Genomic DNA, 19,759 nt, shown 5'->3' with positions numbered 1-19,759 from the left:
AATAGCAGTGTTACAGGACCAATAAGGTCAGGATATGTTGCTGTCATGCTTGTGACTGCTGGAATAAAATCAGGAATTGATAGCTGGTCTCAGTAATAATGACCATGAAACTATCATTGATTGTTGTAAAAACCCAACTGGTTCCTAATTTCCTTTAGGGAAGGAAATCTGCCATCCTTACCTGGTCTGGCCTACATGTGACTCCAGACCCACAGCAATGTAGTTGACTCTTAACTGCCTTCTGAAATGGCATAGCAAGCCACTCTGTTCAAAGGCAATTAGGAATGGGCAACAAATGCTGGCCTTGTCAGAGAAACCAACATCCCATGAAAGAATAAATTTAAAAACATATTTAATTGATCAGATAGGTCTCCTGTTTTTACCCTGGTCATTTTATCAAAAGAATATTTGTTTGCTACATAATTTTCTACCATGTGTGGATGAAAAGAAACAATTTAAACTTCAGCATGGTTAGGAACCCTATCTGAAGAATAAAAATGGTTTTGTGAAAATCCTTTGTGACAGCAGCTATCTCTTGAATTTAATGGTACAGCTCATTTTTAAACATATTTCCACAGACTGTTGAAAGAGGATTTGCATCAAATGTAGTTCTCAGAATTTTTTGATTGTATTGGAAAACATCAATACATAGAATGTATTTATTTCAATAATAATGAAAATGCAATAGATGAGCTTTTGTATTTTTATGTGGGTGACAAACATTGGGTCACTTTTTCGCTGCAGCCCATCACAATATTATCAAGGTTATGTTTACCAGTAGATAAAAAATAGTGTTTAAATCTAAAGCACTAAATGTTTATAATTGAGTCTTGATTTTTTTTTCTGTTCTCTGCAAGAAGTGTTTATTTTAATAAAGTATTTTAATGTTTGGCACCACAGCAGCATCTATCCATTGCCTTCCTTCATTCAAACCTTATGGGCCCTGCCCTCATGTCGCCACAATTATTAACAGCAACACCAAATCCAGGAGAATGAAGGAATTATCCAACAACTCCATTCAATCTGTGTATAATATTTAGCAGGAATTATTAAGAATCGCCCTTGTGCAACCCTTTAGTGTAATGTTTTGGCTGCTCATTTACCATTCTCAGTACTCCTGTGAAGTATATCCTCAGTGGTTATGGTTTGGGAGATGGCAGGCTTCCATTGAGAACTTTCATATAGTCAGGTTGAGTGACCTCGAGCAGCTGTGGGCCTTGAGGACCTGGCTGCAGACTGCAGCACTTTGATGTCAGTGAGACAGCCTAGCCCAGCTGGCTGTGTGGCACAGGCTGACTTGATGGCAGGGCAACAGGCATGTTGTCATTCTGGGAGAAGACGGCAGGTGCCTTACCCATGGAGCTGGGACTGTGTGTCAGCACTCCTGCTCTGTGCAAGAACAAAATGAGAGCAGTGTGACTCTCTGGAAGCCCTTGTCAATACTGGCCTCTAGAACCAAGATGGCAGCAATATCAATTTCCACAACTGAAACATGAGCTACCATAGAAGCTGTCAGCAGAGGTGGTGTGTGCCTTTGTTTGTTTATGGAGCTGACTACTCTTTCCATTTTGGACTGAGTAGTCTCCATGCTCTACCCGATGTCAGAGCTGGGCTCTTCTTATGGTGGTGGGCTTCTTAGTGCACTTGAAGCCTGAATCTGACCCCAGTGCAGCAGAGCTACTAAATAATCGACTTTCTTGCGAGTTGACACTTGTGGTGTCCTATCTTTCTGCCCTAGTTTCTGCACACTTGTTGCTGGCTCCTCATTTCATAAAGATCCCTTTTCTAACATTCTCTCTTAAGTTTGTCAGTCACTGCGCAAGTGATTGCTGGAGTTAGATCAAGAGAAGCTGAATCTTAAGGAAGTGCTGCCATTTTCAGCATCTGAAATGAAAGAGAGTGACAAGGGTCAGCTTGTAATGTGACAAGAGCAGAAAGAGAAGTGGCTGGTTAAAGCAGCTGCAGTTTTTAATCCAGTTCATGTGGTGGGGAAAACAGGATTCGCTGTTAAGAAACCCTGAACAATGAATCCTCCAGCATTGCCATTTTCCACAGCCATGATTCTTCACCCTGTGATGGCCAGCACCATTTCTTCGACAGAGCAAAGAATGTACAGATGGGGGTTGAGCCTCTTCCAATCGTAGCACCTGGCACAAGTTGTGTGCAACATTCTGCAAGAAAGGAAGTGTGGAAGAAAGTGTGTTAGTCACTTTCTTGTGATGTGTTTAGAGAATGTGAGTCCAATTGATTTTCTAGGCCAATCAATTTTAGTGATGTGGGTTGAGGAATAAATGTTGGCCAACTCCACTGGTCTCCTTTGAAAAATGCCATGGACTTTTGTATCACCTGAGAACGCAGACATTTAAAAGGTGATATTCAGTGCTGCACAGGAGTGTCAGCCAAAGTTACTTGCACAAGCCTGTGGACTGGGTTTGAACCCACAACCTTTTGACTTAGAGGCAAGAATGCTACCATTGAGCCATGACAGACAGCCAATAGAAAGCTCACATTTCTCTATAATTTAATTGCATCCTAATCATACTTTTTGTTCCTATTTGTAGCATCATCAACTTGCACGCATTTTGTACTTTAAGTGTTGTAAAACACCTCACAGGAGTTTGTCGAACAAAATTTGACACTGAGTCACATAAGGAGATATTAAGGCAGGTGACCAAAATATTGATCAAAGAGATAGGTTTTAAAGAGTGTCTTACTGGAGAGTGAGGTGGAAAGGCTTAGGGAGGGAATTGCAGAGCTTATGGCCTAAAGCGGTGAAGGCAATACCACCAGTCAAGGACAAAGCAAATTGGGGATGCACAAAAAGCCAGAATTAGAGGATTACAGAGTTCTCAAAGTTTTTTAGGGCTGGCACAGATTTCAAATATAGAATAGGATGAGGCCATGGAGGAATTTAAAGACAAGGATGAGCATTTTAAAATAGGGCCATTGTTGGACCAGGAGCCAAAGTAGGACTGCGGGAGCAAGGTGATGGGTGAATGGGACTACCAAGTTTGGGTCTTGCCTTTGCACTCATTGTGGTTGGGTTAAAATCATAAATAATCAGAAATGTCCAAACCTTATCATTCTCATATCATGAACTGCAGTCTTCGTCACGGAATAGCCATTTTGACAATCACTTGACAGAACAATTTCATGTTTAATGGATGGATGGCTAAATTAACATGGATACAAAGGCATATTGAAGATAACCAAGCAGGACAATGAGAGTTGTTTAAGCTAAGATTCCACTGAATAAATTGTGATGTTGACCAATTGCTAGATGATCCCTGTTAAGTATTTCTAAGATTTGGATCATTGCTTTCTTCAGATGCTAGTTCTGTTGATAATTAAGTTCTCTAACATTTTTATGATATGCTTCAGGCAGGCCTGAAAAAACAATCAATTTTCCTTTGGTTGAAGCCACATTTGAGGGTCGCACTTTCTCAATGAAGTACCATTTTCAGAGAAGACCTCTAAACTATGAACAAAAACCCAACATACCTGCCATTTTGATTGTTCGGCAATAGATACAAAAATATATTTTAGTAAAATAACCTTTTTCCTATTCGGACAGTTATATAAAAGGAGTAAGTAACTGTGATTGTCATCATTTGTAATGTTGAGTTAGGTGCTATCTATTTAAACTCTACTACTGGCTATCTGTTCCCTAAATTTATTTCATTGTGTTCTAGAATACTTTATAATAGCATCATGTTTTGACAAATCAAAACAGCAATCACTTATTTTGAGCAACATAAAACAGGAATCATTAGTTTTACCTAGAAATTCAATAAGTCAATGAAGACAACACTTAACTCCTACTTTTTAAAAATTCATTCAGGGGATGTGGGCATTGCTGGCTAGGCAAGAATTTATTGCCCATTTCTAATTGCCTTTGAGAAGGTGATGGTGAGCTGTCTTCTTGAACTGCTGCAGTCCCTGTGGTGTAAGTACACCCACAGTGCTGTTAGGGAGGGAGTTCCAGGATTTTGACCCAGCGACAGTGAAGGAACGGCGATATAGTTCCAAGCCAGGATTGTGAGTAGCTTGGAGGGGAACTTCCAGGTGGTGGTGTTCCCATCTATCTGCTGCCCTGGTCCTTCTAGATGGTAGCGGTCGTGGGTTTGGAAGGTGTTGTCTAAGGAGCCTTCGTGAGTTCCTGCAGTGCATCTTGTAGGTGGTACACACTGCTGACACAGTGCGTTGGTGGTGGAGGGAATGAATGTTTGTAAATGGGGTGCTAATCAAATGGGCTGCTTTGTCCTGGATAATGTCAAGCTTCTTGAGTGTTGTTGGATCTCCATTCATCCAGGCCATTGCAGAGTATTCCATCACACTCCTGACCTGTGCCTTGTGGATGGTGGACAGGCTTTGCAGCCTCAGGAGGTGAGTTACTCGTTGCAGGATTCCTAGCCTCTGACCTGCTCTTGTAGCCACAATATTTATATGGCTAGTTCAGTTGAGTTTCTGATCAATGGTAACCCCCAGAATGCCGATAGTGGGCGATTCGGTAATGGTAATGTCATTGAATTGTTGGAGATGGTCATTGCCTGGCACTTGTGTGCCACGAATGTTAGTTGCCACTTGTCAGCCCAAGCCTGGATATTGTCCAGGTCTTGCTGCATTTGGACATAGAATGATTCAGTATCTGAGGAGTTGCGAATAGTGCTTAACATTGTGTAATATCAGCGAACATCCCCACTTCTGACCTTATGATGGAAGGAAGGTCATTGATGAAGCAGCTGAAGATGGTTGAGCCTAGGACACTACCCTAAGGAACTCCTGCAGTGATGTCCTGGAACTGAGATGATTGACCTCCAACAATCACAACCATCTTCCTTTGTGCTGGGTATGACTCCAACCAGCCGAGAGTTTTCCCCTGATTCCCATTGACTGCAGTTTTGCCAGGGCTCCCTTATGCCACACTCAGTCAAATGCTGCTTTGATATCAAGGTCAGTCACTCAGACCTCACATTGGGAGTTCAGCTCTTTTGTCCATGTTTGAACCAAGTTTGTAATAAGGTCAGTAGCTGAGTGACCCTGGCAAAACCCAAACTGAGCATCAGTGAGCAGGTTATTGCTAAGGAAATGCCACTTGATAGCACTGTTGATGACCCCTTCCATCACTTTACTGATGATCGAGAGTGGACTGATGGGGTGGTAATTGCCTGGTTGGATGTGTCCTGCTTTTTGTGTACAGGACATACCTGGGCCATTTTCCACATAGCTGGGCAGATGCCAGTGTTGTAGCTGTACTGGAATAGCTTGGCTAGGGGCTGGCAAGTTCTGGAGCACAAGTCTTCAGCACTATTGCCAGAATATTGTCAGGGCCATAGCCTTTCCAGTATCCAGCACCTTCAGCTGTTTCTTGATATCACGTGGAGTGAATCGAATTGCCTGAAGACTGGCATCTGTGATGCTGACGACCTCTGGAGAAGGCTGGGCTGGATCTTTGACTCGGCACTTCTCGCTGAAGATTGTTGCGAATGCTAGAGCCTTATCTTTTGCACTGATGTGCTGAGCTACCTCATCGTTGAGGATGGGGATATTTGTGGAGCCTCCTCCTCCAGTGAGTTGTTTAATTGTCCACCACCATTCACAACTGGATGTGGCAGGACTGCAAAGCTTAGATCTGATCTGTTGTTTGTGGAAGTGCTTAGCTTTGTCTATCACTTGCTGCTTATGCTGTTTGGTACACAAGTATTCCTGTGCTGTTGCTTCATCAAGGTTGACACCTCATTTTTGGGTATGTCTGGTGCTGCTCCTGGCATGCCCTCCTACACTCTTCATTGAACCAGGGTTGATCCCCTGGCTTGGTGGTAATGGTAGAGTGGGGTATATGCCAAGCCATGAGCTTACAGATTGAGTACAATTCTGCTGCTGCTGATGGCCCACAGTGCCTCTTTGTTGCCCAGTCTTGAGTTGCCAGATCTGTTCGAAATCTATCCCATTTAGCACGGTGGTAGTACCCTCTATGTGAAGACAGGGCTTTGTCTCCACAAGGACTGTGTGGTGGTCACTCTTCCCAATACTGTCATGGACAGATGCACTGCAGCAGGTAAGTTGGTGAGGATGAGCTCAAGTATGTTTTTCCCTCCTGTTGGTTTCCTCCCCACCTTCTGCAGACTCAATCTAGCAGCAATGCCCTTTAGGACTCGGTCTGTACTGGTGCTCCTGAGCCATTTTTGGTGATGGACATTGAAGTCCCCCATCCACCCTCAATGCTTCCTCCAAGTAGTGTTAAACATGGAGGAATCCTGACTCATGAGGTGAGAGGGGACAGTATGTGGTAATCAACAGGAGATTTCCTTGCCCATGTTTGACATGGTGCCGTGGGACTTCATGCGGTCCTGAGTCGATGTTGAAGACTCCCAGGGTATACTACAGTGTTGCCGCCTCTGCTGGGTCTGTCCTGCTGGTGAGACAGGATATACCCAGGGATGATGATGGTGGTGTCTGGGATATTGTCTGTAAGGTATGATTCCATGAGTATGATTATGTCAGGTTGTTGTTTAACTAGCCTGTGAGACAGCACTTCCAATTTTGGCACCAGCCCCCTGATGTTTGTAAGGAGGATTTTGCAGGGTTGACAGGGCTGAGTTTGCTGTTGTTGTTCCCAGTGCCTAGTTCGATGCTGGTTGGTCCATGTGGTTTCATTCCTGATTGACTTGAATAATAAGTCCTGTAAGAAAGCAATAATAGAAATTTGCATTGTGGCTGTTTAATTTTAAATTGTCCTTTTGAATGAATATCTTCAGAGCTCTGTGATCCATCAGCTGCACTAATTTGCTTCTGGAAAGAGTTTAAAATGTGTGTGCATGCATGTAAGCATGTTTACCACCTTATGCATTCACTCCCTCCACAGCCTGGTCCACATTGGCAGCAGTATGTACCACGTACAAGATGCACTACAGATGCTGGTCAAGGCTCCTTCAACAGCGCCTTCCAAACCCACATCCTCTACCACCTTAAAGGACAAGGGTCATAGACTGCATGGGAACACCACCTGCAAGTTTCCCTCCAGGTTACACGCCACCCTGACTTGGAACATTCTAACACTCCTTCAATATCGCTGGACCTAAATCCTGGAACTCCCTCCCTAAAATTACTATCGGTGTACGTATACCATTTAGACTGCAGCGGATCACGAAAGCGGCTCACTAGCACCTTCTCATGGGCAATTAGAGGGATAGGTAATAAATGCAAGCACTGCCAATGATGATCACATCCCATGAATGAATAAAAAAAAACTGTTAATGTAATGTAATGTCAGTGAATGTTGCTACACGCAGTTGATTATCTTTGGTCTCTAATTTCTCCCTCCCAGGTAATTTCCCAACTCCGGATTCTAAGCAGGTCAATGACAGCTGGCTGCAAGTTTGACAGAGACATTTGGTCGAATGAATTGTCTCCTATTCTCAACCTCTGGAAGAAACTTAATCAGGTAAGGTGCCGTCCAAATGAAATTCATTGTCTGGAATTTCCTCAGAATTTTCCAGCCAGAGTTGGCAGAACCCCAGAGAAATAGTAAAAAAGAACTAAGTTCTCTCAGAGTCAAACCCAGGAAGTAAATCCTAGCATTGTGAATTTCACATTTACCACATCTTGCTTACTGTGGTTATTCTAATTCTCAGTGATGTTTATTTGCAACCAAGTTCCAATAAATTTACTTTAATGTAATACATACAAAACTGTTTCATTCCTTCCCTTCCGAGCGAATAAAGTAGCACGGCAATGCTGGATGGCTAGAATAACAACTGATGGTAATGTAAGAAAAGTATACATATGCACCAGATCAATAGGGAACATGGAATATCTGCATATAATAAAGAAAAAAACTATGAATGTGAACTCCCAAGTCCCTTTGTCCCTGTACCATTTTAAAAACTGTGCCATTTAGTCTATATTGCCTCTCCCTTTGGATAGCCCTTTGTCGAAATGCATCGCCTGATTATTCTTTGTATTAAATTTCATCTGCCACTTGCCTGCCTATTTTGCTAGCCTATTTATGTCCTGTAATTAATTCAAACCTCTCCAAGTGCCTGTTGATTTGTTCCCCTGAATATTGTTTGTAAAACTTTACCCACACACAGATATTCTACTGACCAGCTTATAGTTACCAGGAGTGTCCTTACAAACTTTCTTGAGTAAGGATGTCACTTTTGCCACTCTCCAATCCTCTGGCACTTCCCTTCTGTCTAGGAAGATTGGAAGACTATATGACAAGCCTTCCGCTATCTCCACTCGCACTTCCTTTAGCAGCCTGGGATGCAAGCCATCTGGAGCAGGCAACTTATCAATTATAAGCAAAGGCAGCCTTTCAAGTACATCCTTCCTATCAATTTTCCCCCATCCATTGCCTGTACCACCATCACTTCTATTGATATTTTGTCAGAATCCTCTTCTTTAGTAAACACCAATTCAAAGTACTGGTTAAATATTCAAGTCATGCCCTGCACCTCGAAGCATATATCACCTTTTATTTATTCATTCATGGGATTTGGGCCTCACTGGCTGGGCCAGCATTTGTTGCCCATCCCTAATTGCCCTTGAGAACGTGGTGGTGAGCTGCTTTCTTCAACTGCTGCAGTCCATGGGGGGTAGGTGCACCCACAGTGTTGTTAGGTATGGAGTTCCAAGATTTTGTCCCGGCGATAATGGAATGGCGATATAGTTCCAAGTCAGGATGGTGTGTGGCTTAGAAGGTAGGTGGTGTTGTTTCCATACATCTGCTGCCCTTGTCCTGAAAGGTGGTAGAGGTCTTGGGCTTGGAAGGAGCTGTTGAAGGAGTGTTGGTGAGTTGCTGCAGTGCATCTTGTAGATCAGTGATTCCCAAACTATGGTTCGTGAATGCCCTAGCAGAAGCAGAAGTGTTTGCATGCCAAAATAATGGGAAAATGACAGCTGTCAGCTTGGCACCCACCAAATAACCAGGGCCCGGGCTCTCGGCAGGGGGCCTGGTGCTCATTGGCTGAGTAGCATGTCATTCAGAATGGTCAATGTTCAAAGAAGCCAATCAGGTATGTGGATCATCCCGATTGACAGACTACATACATACATCTGACAACAGCAATCAATGGCCCAGTAGAACATGCCTTGTTTCGCACCTTGTGATTGGACTTGAAGTTGGAGAGTCGTGGGTGGTCGGGTGTGCTGTGTCTTCTGCTTGGACTTCGGAGTCATGTGCTTCTTGTGCCTGTAGGAGTGGAGCTTTTTTAGGTGAGTACTTGCATTTCAACTTCAGGATTTAGAGATGAGGTCGGGGGGGTTAAGGTCCCAAGGCCACAGACAGACACCATGGCCAGGATTTTTCAGTTGGCATGCGGGGCGGGCCCAATACGCCAGCACGTAAAATGACGCGCGATGACGTCGGGCGTGCGTCCATAAGTCATCGCGCTGTCTCGCAATGTTTTGTTCAGTGGGCTCACGCCGGAGTTGGCTGCGCGTGCTCCAATAATTACAAGGCCTATTAAGGCCATTAAAGAACTAATTAATTTCAAATTTACGCTGCCCATCCAACCAAATGGTTGGTGGGCAAGCGAAAAGGCCAAGCGGCCTTTACATTTTTTAGGAAATCTCATCCACGAGTGGGATGAGGTTTCCTAAAGCTTTAGCAAATTGAATAAAAATTTTTCCTGAAATATAAAAACATGTCCCATTTGTCACATGAGGGGACCTGTTTCATTAAATTTTTATTCCATTTATTTATTTATTTCAAAAGCGCTTCAATCTCCCTGAGGCAGCTCTGTGCCTCAGGGAGACTGAAGCACTCTTTCGCATGCATGAAAGAGCGCTGGCCCCGACTCTCCCTCCTACCCCAGCCCGCACAGGTAGCGCTGCTACCGCTCCTGTATTATGCTGGGCGGGCCTTAATTGGCCCGCCTGCGTAAAATGGCGGTGCAGGGCCAATCGCCGGTGGCGGTGGCTCCGCAACCGCTCCCGCCGAGCCTGCCCAACGCGGGAAAAATTCAGACCCATTTCTGTAGCCCAGGGCTCTTCTCCTCCCCGATCTCTTCTGTGTTTTGAAGTTGTCCCCTAGTTCAGTCCCTCGATGATGGGCTTGTGGCCCAGGGCCCTTAGCTGTTCTCTGGGATATCACCTCAGACTTTTGCCCATCAGAATGGTGAGGTGCAATGCCATTGAATGTCAAGGGGAGAAGGTTAGCTCTCTCTTGTTGGAAAGTGTTATTGCTTGGCACTTATGTGGCATGGATGTTACTTGCCACTTATCAGCCGAAGCACCAAAGAGCACCATCCCCCCACCCTCACCCCTGTCCCCCCACTACCTCTTAGTACCTGCTTACTATTTACATGCCAGTAAAATATTTTTGTATTCCCTTTTATCTTAACTACTATTCAATTCTCATATTCTCTCTGTTCCAGTCTTTTTTTTCCTCTTCACTTCCCCTCTTAACTTATTGTATTTGGCCTGGTCGTCGCTTGAAGAATTCATTGGACATGCATCATGCACATTTTTTTGGTTTCCTGGTATTTTCTATCTCCTTCATCATCCAAGGAGCCCTGGCTTTGGTTTCCTTACCCTTCACCCATGTTGGAATACCTAGCCTGTATCTGAAAATATCTCCTTAACAATTACCCATTGCTCCCTTTTGGCTTTTCCTGTCAGTCTTTGGTTCCACTTTACCCTGGCTAGATTCCCTCTCATCCACTTGAAGTTAGCTCTTTTCTAATTTAGAAGTTCTAGTTTAGATAGCTCCTTGCTCTTCTCCATTGCTAATCTTAAGTTTATGATACAATTATCACTCTTACCCAAGTGTTCCCCCTCAGATACTTGGTCCACTTGGCCCACCTCATTCCCAAGCACCAGTTATAGCAATGCCTCCTTTCCGGTTGGATTGAGAACATACTAGTCAAGGAAATTCTCCTGAATACATTTCAAAAATTCTTCTCCCTCCTTACCCTTTACTGTACCATTATCCCAACTGGTAATTGGGTCCCAATATCACTGCTCTATAGTTTGTGCACATCTCTGTGATTTCCCTGCACATTTGCTCCTCTATTTCTCTCTCATTATTTAGAGGCCGATAGAATACCCCAAGTATTGTGACCACCCCCCTTTTCGCTTTTCAACTATAACAAAATTTCTCTCTTTGCCCTCTCAAAGATATCCTCTCTTTTCAACACAGCAATGTCTTCTCTGATCAGTACTGCTACCTCACCACTCTTTTTTTCCTTCCCTATCTTTTCTAAACATTTTGTATCCTTGAATATCAAGCGCCCAGTCCTCACCATTTTAAAGCCACGTTTCTGCTATTGCCACTACATCAAATTCAATATCTGTGCTTATAGCTCAGTAACCTTATTCACTGCACTTTGTGCATTTATATACATGCGTTGTAACCATGTATTTGTATTATTTGTAGTCTTCTTAGTCTGCTGTAACGTAGGGTATTACCTAATGTAGGGTACTACTTCCATCTCTATAACTATGCAATACTCTCACTACTTTATGCACCTTATTCCTTTTCTACTTGTATATGCTTGTTACCACCGATGCACCCCCACCCCCGCCAATTTAGTTTGAACCCTCTCCAACCACAATAGTGAACCTTGCTGTGAGCACATTGGTTCCTGTCCTATTGACTCCTCCCTTTTGAATAGATGCCCCCTGCCCAGAACCAGTCCCAATCTCCCAAGAATCTGAAGCCCTCCCTCGTGCACCATGCCTCAGGCAAAACGTTGATCCTGCTATCTTCATATTTCTACTCTTACTAGCACGTGACACTGATAGTAATCCAAAGATGACTACGTTTGAGGTCCTAGTTGTTAACCCCCTCCCTCATTCCTGGAAATCTGACCATAGGACCTGAATGTCAACTCTCTGTATGCCATTGGTACTGGCATGTACCACAACATCTGGCTCATTCCCTTCCCCCTGCAGAATATTCCGAACCCTCTACATAATGTCCTTTACCCTGGGACCAGGGAGGCAACAAAATATGTGGAACTCATAGTTTGTGGCGAATGAATAGATTGAGTAGAAGCAAGTAACACAGAGTCAAACTCAACGGAATACTTAATACTTAAGTATTATATAAATACTTAACTCAGGTAACTTGGTGAATGGGGGAAGTTTAAGGATTGATCTCTTTCTAAAATCAAGCTTTTTAAAAAATTTAGCGTTCATCTTTACTTTAACCTTAACTTAAAGTTTCTTTCACAGCCTTAGTGGTAAACAAGCTGCACAGTTAATCAGTGGTTGGTTAAAACTGGTTACCTGGTCACCAGTGGCTGACGCATGTTTTTGGACTGTATGCTCGATTAAGTACAGAAAGCTTTTGATTACACATGAAGTAGCACTGAGACCAGCCCAAAAAAGTACTGTTTCAACAGCGTAGTTAATTTGGGGAAATAGGTGAGTGAAGGAGTGATTGGTATCCCCAATCCATTTGGTATCATGGATGTAGCAGAAGTTGACTGGCTGCTTGAATGTGTAATTGTTAGATGTCACAGAGGAAATACGAGTAATAGCCAGGCACACTACGGAATGCAAGCCCCAGCCTTTCTATTCACTCTTGGTGGCCTGATAATATCCATTGTTGCGAGCTTCATCTTGGTGAGGGCCTGGATGCTGGCCTTCGCCTGTTTTTGCTCCTCAATTTTATATTCAGAGTCATTTTTGTCCTGTGGGAAGAGAAGGAGAATTGGTGGATGAAAAGGGATGAGCGTATGTGTGGGACTTCTTCATACAGTTCTGCATCCTGAGAGTAAGAAGCACTGATTTGTGAGCAAGATGGGGAAGGAATGAATGGAAAGGAAATGGCTGAACTGTGAATTGAGAAAGCACCCATCTCAGTAGCGCAATATTTAATATTTGCTACCAGGTGAAGACTGAATGCCTGTTGTGAAGGCAGCCAGCAACAAATAAAAGTGCGCGACTGTTTCCTACACTGAATTCAGGTTCTGGGGATGATATTCTGGAAGTTTGCTATCTTAGTCACCCCCTCAGTTAACTTGCTGCATTACTGACAATCAGCTGGAAAAAGTACCTTCCCCCATGCCCTCACCTTTTGAACAAGCACCCTAACACTTGAACCTGGGTTCTCAAATATGACTTATTTAATTTTGACCTTTATCACAGACACTGTTCTTTATAATGGCAGCAGTGAACTTCCAGCTGTACAGGTATAAAATTTTGATTTTAGTATTTGAATTGAGCTTGTAGTTAGAGTCAGGGGGTAGTTTAATTTAAACAGCCCTGATTTCTCCTCTCACCACCTCTCGGTAAACAGATAAGTGTTTTGAATTTGAATTCTGCCCTTGTAAGCGGTGGCATTTTTCCAAACCCCTCAGTTTTGGTCTGATCCAATTTCTATAAATAACCCCACAGCAAACTTGAGATAGGGTAAACTCAGAGTGGTAGTTATTTGCACAAACTCAAAACATGTTGCCTTGTAGTCTCCCGGTGCATTCATACAGTAAATGCTGAGATGAAGGTGTTGCCTTATGAGGAAAGGTTGAGCAGTTTGGACCTATACTTATTGGAGTTTAGAAGATTTAGAGGTGATCTTATTGAAACTTATAAGACTCCAAGGGGGCTTGACAGGGTAGATGCTGAGAAGATATTTCCCCTTGTGGGGGAATCTAGAATCGGGGGACACGGTTTAAAAATTAGGGGTCCCCCATTTAAGACTGAGATAAGGAAAAATTTCTTCTCTCATTGAATCGTTAGTTTTTAGAATTCTCTTCCTGAGAGAGCACTGGATACATTCAAGGCTGAGTTAAACAGATTATTGATCAACAAGGGAGTTAAGGGTTATTGGGGGGGTGGGGGAGCAAGCAGGAAAGCGGAGTTCAGGCCACAATCAAATTAGCATTATCTTATTGAATAGCGAAGTAGTCTCAAGGGGCCAAATGGCCTACTTCTCCGATTCCTTATGATCTTTTCAAACGCCTTTTGGAAATTCATGTACATCTCATCAACACTTGCTGATACTTTATCAAAAAATCCAAACAAATTAGTTAAACACGATTTGCCTTTAACAAATTCATGCTGGCTTTTCTTAATTAATCTACGATTGTCCAAATAACTATTAATTTTGTTCCTGATTATCGTTTTTAGAAATTTTTCCACTATCGAGGTTAAACTGACTAGCCTGTAACTGATGAGTTTATCTTACACCCATTAGACCTAAACAGGAGTATTGTGTTTAATCCTGGGCACAACACTTCAAGAAGGATGTCAAAGACTTAGAGAAAGTTTGGAAGGGATTTACTGGAATGGAAACAGGGATACAGAACTTCAGATATGTGGAGAAGCTGGGATTGTTCTCCTAAAGCAGAAAAGGCTAAGAGGAGATTAGATATACATGTTCAAAATTATGAGGGGTTTTGATAGAGTAGTGGTAAATAAGGAGAAACTGAATAAGGAGAAGCTGCAGACATGTTGGTAGCCAGTGGACATAGATTGAAAATGATTAGCAAAAAGCCAGAGCTGACATGATTTTTTTTTTACTTGGTTGTGATCTGGAATGCACTGCCTGAAACAGTGATGGAAGGAGATTCAGTAGTAACTTCCAAAGGGAATTTTAAAAAATGTACAGGGCTATGAGGAAAGAGTAGAGGAGTAGCATTCTTTGGATAGCTCTATCTCAGACATGATGGACTGAATGACCTCTTTCTTTGCAGTACCATTGTATGATTCTATGGTAAAGCCCCACCCAAGACTTGAGAACATAAACAAACTGGCACTCGAGTGCACTACCGAGGGAATGTTGCATTGTCAGAGATGCCACCTTTTGGTTGAGGTGTTACATGGACAACTGGTGTGAGAAATTAAAATTTGACACTGGTGTTTGTGGGACCTGATTCAAAATGGGGTTATATTGTTGGGACAGTAAAGATCTAACTCATGCTGTTTCTGACTTTCAGAAAGCAATTTTATCTTTTCTCACTGGGTTCGGCCCAATATTGCTCTCCATTGACTTCAATATTTTAAAATTGTTGCCACAGTGTTCAATATCTAGGCATTAAATTGAGTATGAAAGAAACCTCTAAACATCTTTTACAAAATAGAAAATCTAAATTTTCCATAAGCATTTTTTTTATTGTTATTAAAATCTCCCTTATTTTCTTTCCAGGGCTCTCAACTGATTCATCAAAAGATTTTCCCTCCCAATGAGAAGCAGGGCTCCCCAATCCAGTCATTCATAATCTTGGAACAATACAATGCCATCCGCCTGGTTCAAAGCATCCATCAGTCTTTGGCAGCAATGAGCAAAGTGATAAGAGGAACATCTTTACTGACGTCTTCTGTACAGAAGCTGGGCACTGCATTAATGAATCAAGAGGTACAGATTGCCCTTCTGAAAAATGTATTATTATTTCATTATGCATATTTTGTTCATTGAACTTTAGACAATCATACATTGACTGTTTACTCCCAGAGTTTTATGTTTGGTTATGCTTTTTTGACAAATCTAATAGATGTGAAATAAACAAAATAATCCTGTCCAAGTAGATGCAGTCAATAATATAGAAACAGTTGACATTCAAGAAATAGTTGGATAAAAATAAAGTACTTCCTGACTCATGCAAAACATTTTATTACTAACATGTACAGATGATTTCATAAGCTTAAAAATTAAGTTAAATGTTTCATCGAGTTAACTGGAGTGTTTTTTTTAAAAACTCCACGCTATTTTCAGCAGGTCTGCTGTAATAAATTTAGCAAATACCTTTTATGGACAGCTAATTGAAGTAGAAGTCTGATTATTTTTCCCCAAAGTCAATCCCCTCAAATTTCCTAGCATGACTTGACCCTTCCTATGATTCATCTGTAAAATTCTAATGAATCTAATTACCATGTATTGTAATGAAGGCCAATGCTGTTACAGCCCTCTAATTCTTTGGATTTATGTTTTTAATGCATTAAGAGTACATTAGAATGAGAGATACAGGCTCCAGCTGCTCTTATGATTAAATGAGACTGGCAAAAGTGAGGGTTTTTGCGCCTGAAAAAAGCTGAAAGTTTGAGTTAAGATCATTGCAGCAGAAACAACATTTTGGGGGTTTTTTTTGGCAATCAGCCTACCTAATAACATAAGAAATAGGAGCAAGAGGAGGCTATCTGATCTCTTGAGCCTGTTCTTTCATTCAATAAAATCATAGCTGATCTCCTATCTGAAATCCGCTTTCCCAGCCTATCCCAATGCACATTGATATAATAGACTTGTTTCTAACTATCTGTGGGAGTGAGAGACCACTGGGAGATGGTAACCTTCCCTCTAATCCACAGTGAGGGTTTCTCAGGAGCAGGAATGTCTGTCCTTATGGGCATAACATTGCATACTATTATCACAGAAGAGGAGTAGGAGAGGATGCAGAAAAGACTAAGGAAATTTTTAAGCTGCATCCACCAAATAATAGCATCCCCTCCCCTCCCAACAACCACTCCCCCCCCCAGAACATAAAAACAGTCAAGGGAATATGAAGATCTTAGAGAACATGTATACTCGTTTGGTAGGGTTCACCAAAAAGGCAGTAGGGAAGCTGCGTTGCTTAATGCATGAAAACAAGTTGCCATAGTCACCTGCCTGCTCTGCCGTGGCGGTGTTTATGAAGATGTTAACTGTGCCAAGCCTGAGCACACCAGGTCATTTTGGGTAGACAAGGATCATTTCTGTATTATCACACAGTGCAATTTGGGCATGTATTCATCAGGTAATTAACATACCTTTAAGTGTGCAGGGGACTTCATTGACTGCATCACAACACAGGAGCAAGATAAGACCATAGGGCAGAATTTTCTGCTTGACATGCAGGGGGTGGGCCCCGCACGTTAGTGCGTAAAATGACACGAGGTGATGTCGGGCGAGCGTCCTGACGTCACCGTGCGCCATCGCAATATTTTGCTGGGCGGGCACGCGATGAAGTTCAACGCACGCCCGCCATTAATTAACGGGCTAGTTAAGGCCCTTAAATCATCAATCGATGCTGATTTTCAGGCGCCCGTGAGATCTTCAGGTCAGCGCATGGGCGCAATGGACAGGCGGGTAAGCGACTTTTTAATAAAACTCATCCACAGGCGGGATAAGAGGGCTCAGTTGTGTTATCAATCTGGTCTCTGAATATTTATTGCAGAAAGTTTTTTAAACTTGCCTGGGTGACATGTAGCAGTTCAGAACAAATTCCAGCAGCTCTCTGTGTACATTGAACCTTCAGGTTAGCACTCTGCAGTCAATAATCTTTATCGGGCCTGCAGCTTTCCAGAGGGCTCCCTTTAGCCTGGGTATGAGTTCTGACATGTCCACTGGAGGCAGCTCCTCTGAGGAGGTAGAGAGGGCTAGAATAAGGAGGAGGCCAGGAGTGCACAATCAGTCTCCAGGGTAGCCACCTTTGGGAGTACAGGGGCAGGCACAAGGGGCACAGGGTCAAGAGGTAGTCCAAGGTGGAAGGGGCTGCAGAAGATGCCACTATCCTGCTGCCAGGGTATACAGGCGGCGAAGCAGCTACCTCAATATGACTGAGGTGCAGTGCCGAAGGAGGCTCCGACTGTCAAGGGAGACAGTCAACTACATCTGTCAGATGATTGGCCCTGAGATCTCTCCTAACTGTGTGGGCAGACACCCCATGCCAGGAGCTCTGAAGGCCACAGTTGCCCTCAACTTCTATGCATCTGGCTCCTTCCAGGGCTCGGTGGGTGATCTGTGCGGTGTCTGCCAATCAACTGTGCATGCTTGTGTCAAGCAGGTTACAGACGCTCTGTTCAGACGGGCATTGACCTTCATCCACTTCCGCTGGGACCAGGCAAGCCAGACACAGCGGGCCAGAGGCTTTGCGGCCATTGCTGGCTTCCCCTGCGCCCAGGGTGCTATAGACTGCACACATGTGGCCATCAAGGCGCCAGCATGTGAGCCCAGTGTCTTCGTCAACAGGAAGGGCTTCCACTCCATGAACGTGCAGATAGTGTGTGATCACAGGATGCTGATTCTATAAATCTGTGCTAGGTACCCAGGCAGCTTCCATGACGCCTACATCCTCAGACACTCCCAGGTGCCCGGGCTCTTTCGTGCTCCGGCTTGGCTCGATGGATGACAAGGGCTATCCCCTCTGAAGGTGGCTCATGACGCCTCTCTGCCACCCAATATCAGAAGCTGAGAAGCGCTACAATAGGAGCCACGTCTTCACAAGGTCTGTGGTGGAGAGAAGCATCGGTCTTCTCAAGATGCGCCTCCGATGCTCGGACCGCTCAGGGGGCGCACTCCAGTACCCCCCAGATCGTGTCTCGGTGATAGTGGATGCATGCTGCGCTCTCCACAATCTTGCGCTGGAAAGAGGGGACGCGGTGGACAATGAAGACATTGACGCAGTGGATGTGGCCGCACACGATGAGTCCAGCACTGATTCTGAGGATGAGGAAGCACAGGGGAATGCTGAGGGGCTAAATGCTGACCCGGGACTACACCAAGGAGGCAGGGACACCTGGGAGACTTTAATCCAACGAACCTTCAGCTAGCTTCACACAAATGGATCAGGAGGACCAGCCTTGCCTGGCACTTCCAGACTCGGCACTTAAATGCTAAATCTGCCACTTCATCAGCTGCAACTAAGAGTTTTGGACATAAACTTCAATGTCCACTCAAACACTCATGACACCTATGTAAAACATACAAATGCAGAACAAAGGAGCCACCCTCAGCCATGGTAACACATCTGGTTTTAATTTTCACCATCATAAGGTCACACAAAGTCAAAACAAAACATTTTTCAAGCATGAACAAATAATAATTCCCTAATCTAAGGCCAACACAAAAGCATCAGTGAGAAACCCGTGGTGTGCCTAAGGTTCCTTATGCTTATGTTTACAGGCCCTACATCTTGGTGCCGCCGCATCGCTCGGAGTGGCATCTGAGCCAGCTTGCTGACTCTGCTGTCCTGTTGGCCTCAATGACCTTGGCGGCTGTCTTCTGGCCCGTGGAGCCTGTGCTGACCCCGCCTGAGAGGGATCTGCCTGTTCCATAGCTGGCATCCCCCCAATCATCGCAGCCTCACCCGGTGGGAGAGGGGCGGAGCAGCTGTTGCCCTCATCTGCAGCGCCTTAAGAGGAGCCCGCAGATACGCCAGGCAGCTGCTCCGCCGACGTGAGGTCGCCCTGGACCTCCCTGCTCACCGTCGATGGATGGGCAACAAGCTGGGAAGCTTGAAGCCCACACCATCTCCCACATTGGCAATGACCAGCTGTGGCCACTGACACTGTGAGGGCTTGCAGGTCCGAGTGAATCCCCAGGGGAAGCTGCTTGTTCTCCTGGAGGCCCCTCTCCATGTGAGTCTCTCTCCATGGAGGAAGCATGACGCTCTGACATGAGGCTCATAGCATCACTGATGCTCCGCAAGTGAAGCATAGTCTCATGCATCACTCCCAGATGCTCCCGCACACCCGGCCGCATTTCCTGCAGCTGCTACATCGCAGACGACTGCAGAGGCACATCATCACGCACTGACTGAGCATGTGCCTGGTCCCCTGCAGTCCTCCGACTGTTGGCGCCATCGTCACTTTCTGTCTCTGCCGGCTCCTCCAGCGACTGTGAAGTGCCCTCTTCACTGTGCCCCAGGACACTTGCCAATGTTGCAATTTCCACCAAGGCGCTAATATCTGCGCTGGTGCCTGCCTTGCAGAAATGGTGTGACGCAAGTGACAGTTGAGGGCCCTCAGGTGTGAGAGGGGGCATCTGGAATTGTTCCTGGTGGACAGGTTCTGACGATGCTGAAATTAACAACGAGGACAGTGGATCAGTTAG

General features: G+C 44.3%; 1 protein-coding gene across 2 annotated transcripts in view; it reads left to right on the top strand.

The window, feature by feature from the left end:
- The window catches only part of dync2h1 (dynein cytoplasmic 2 heavy chain 1), a 766,235-nt gene that overhangs the window by 647,800 nt on the left and 98,676 nt on the right, over positions 1-19,759 (top strand). For both annotated transcript variants that reach the window (XM_078545532.1, XM_078545531.1), the window contains exons 84-85: positions 7,328-7,444; positions 15,101-15,310. In XM_078545532.1, the coding sequence (XP_078401658.1) occupies positions 7,328-7,444; positions 15,101-15,310 (327 nt within the window). The remainder of the gene's footprint in view (positions 1-7,327; positions 7,445-15,100; positions 15,311-19,759) is intronic.

This window comes from Cetorhinus maximus, chromosome 7, assembly GCF_964194155.1.
Source record: "Cetorhinus maximus chromosome 7, sCetMax3.hap1.1, whole genome shotgun sequence".
NCBI classification, from domain to species: domain Eukaryota; kingdom Metazoa; phylum Chordata; class Chondrichthyes; order Lamniformes; family Cetorhinidae; genus Cetorhinus; species Cetorhinus maximus.
Note: the sequence above shows the minus strand (reverse complement) of the source record. Positions and strands in the feature narration are given on the sequence as shown.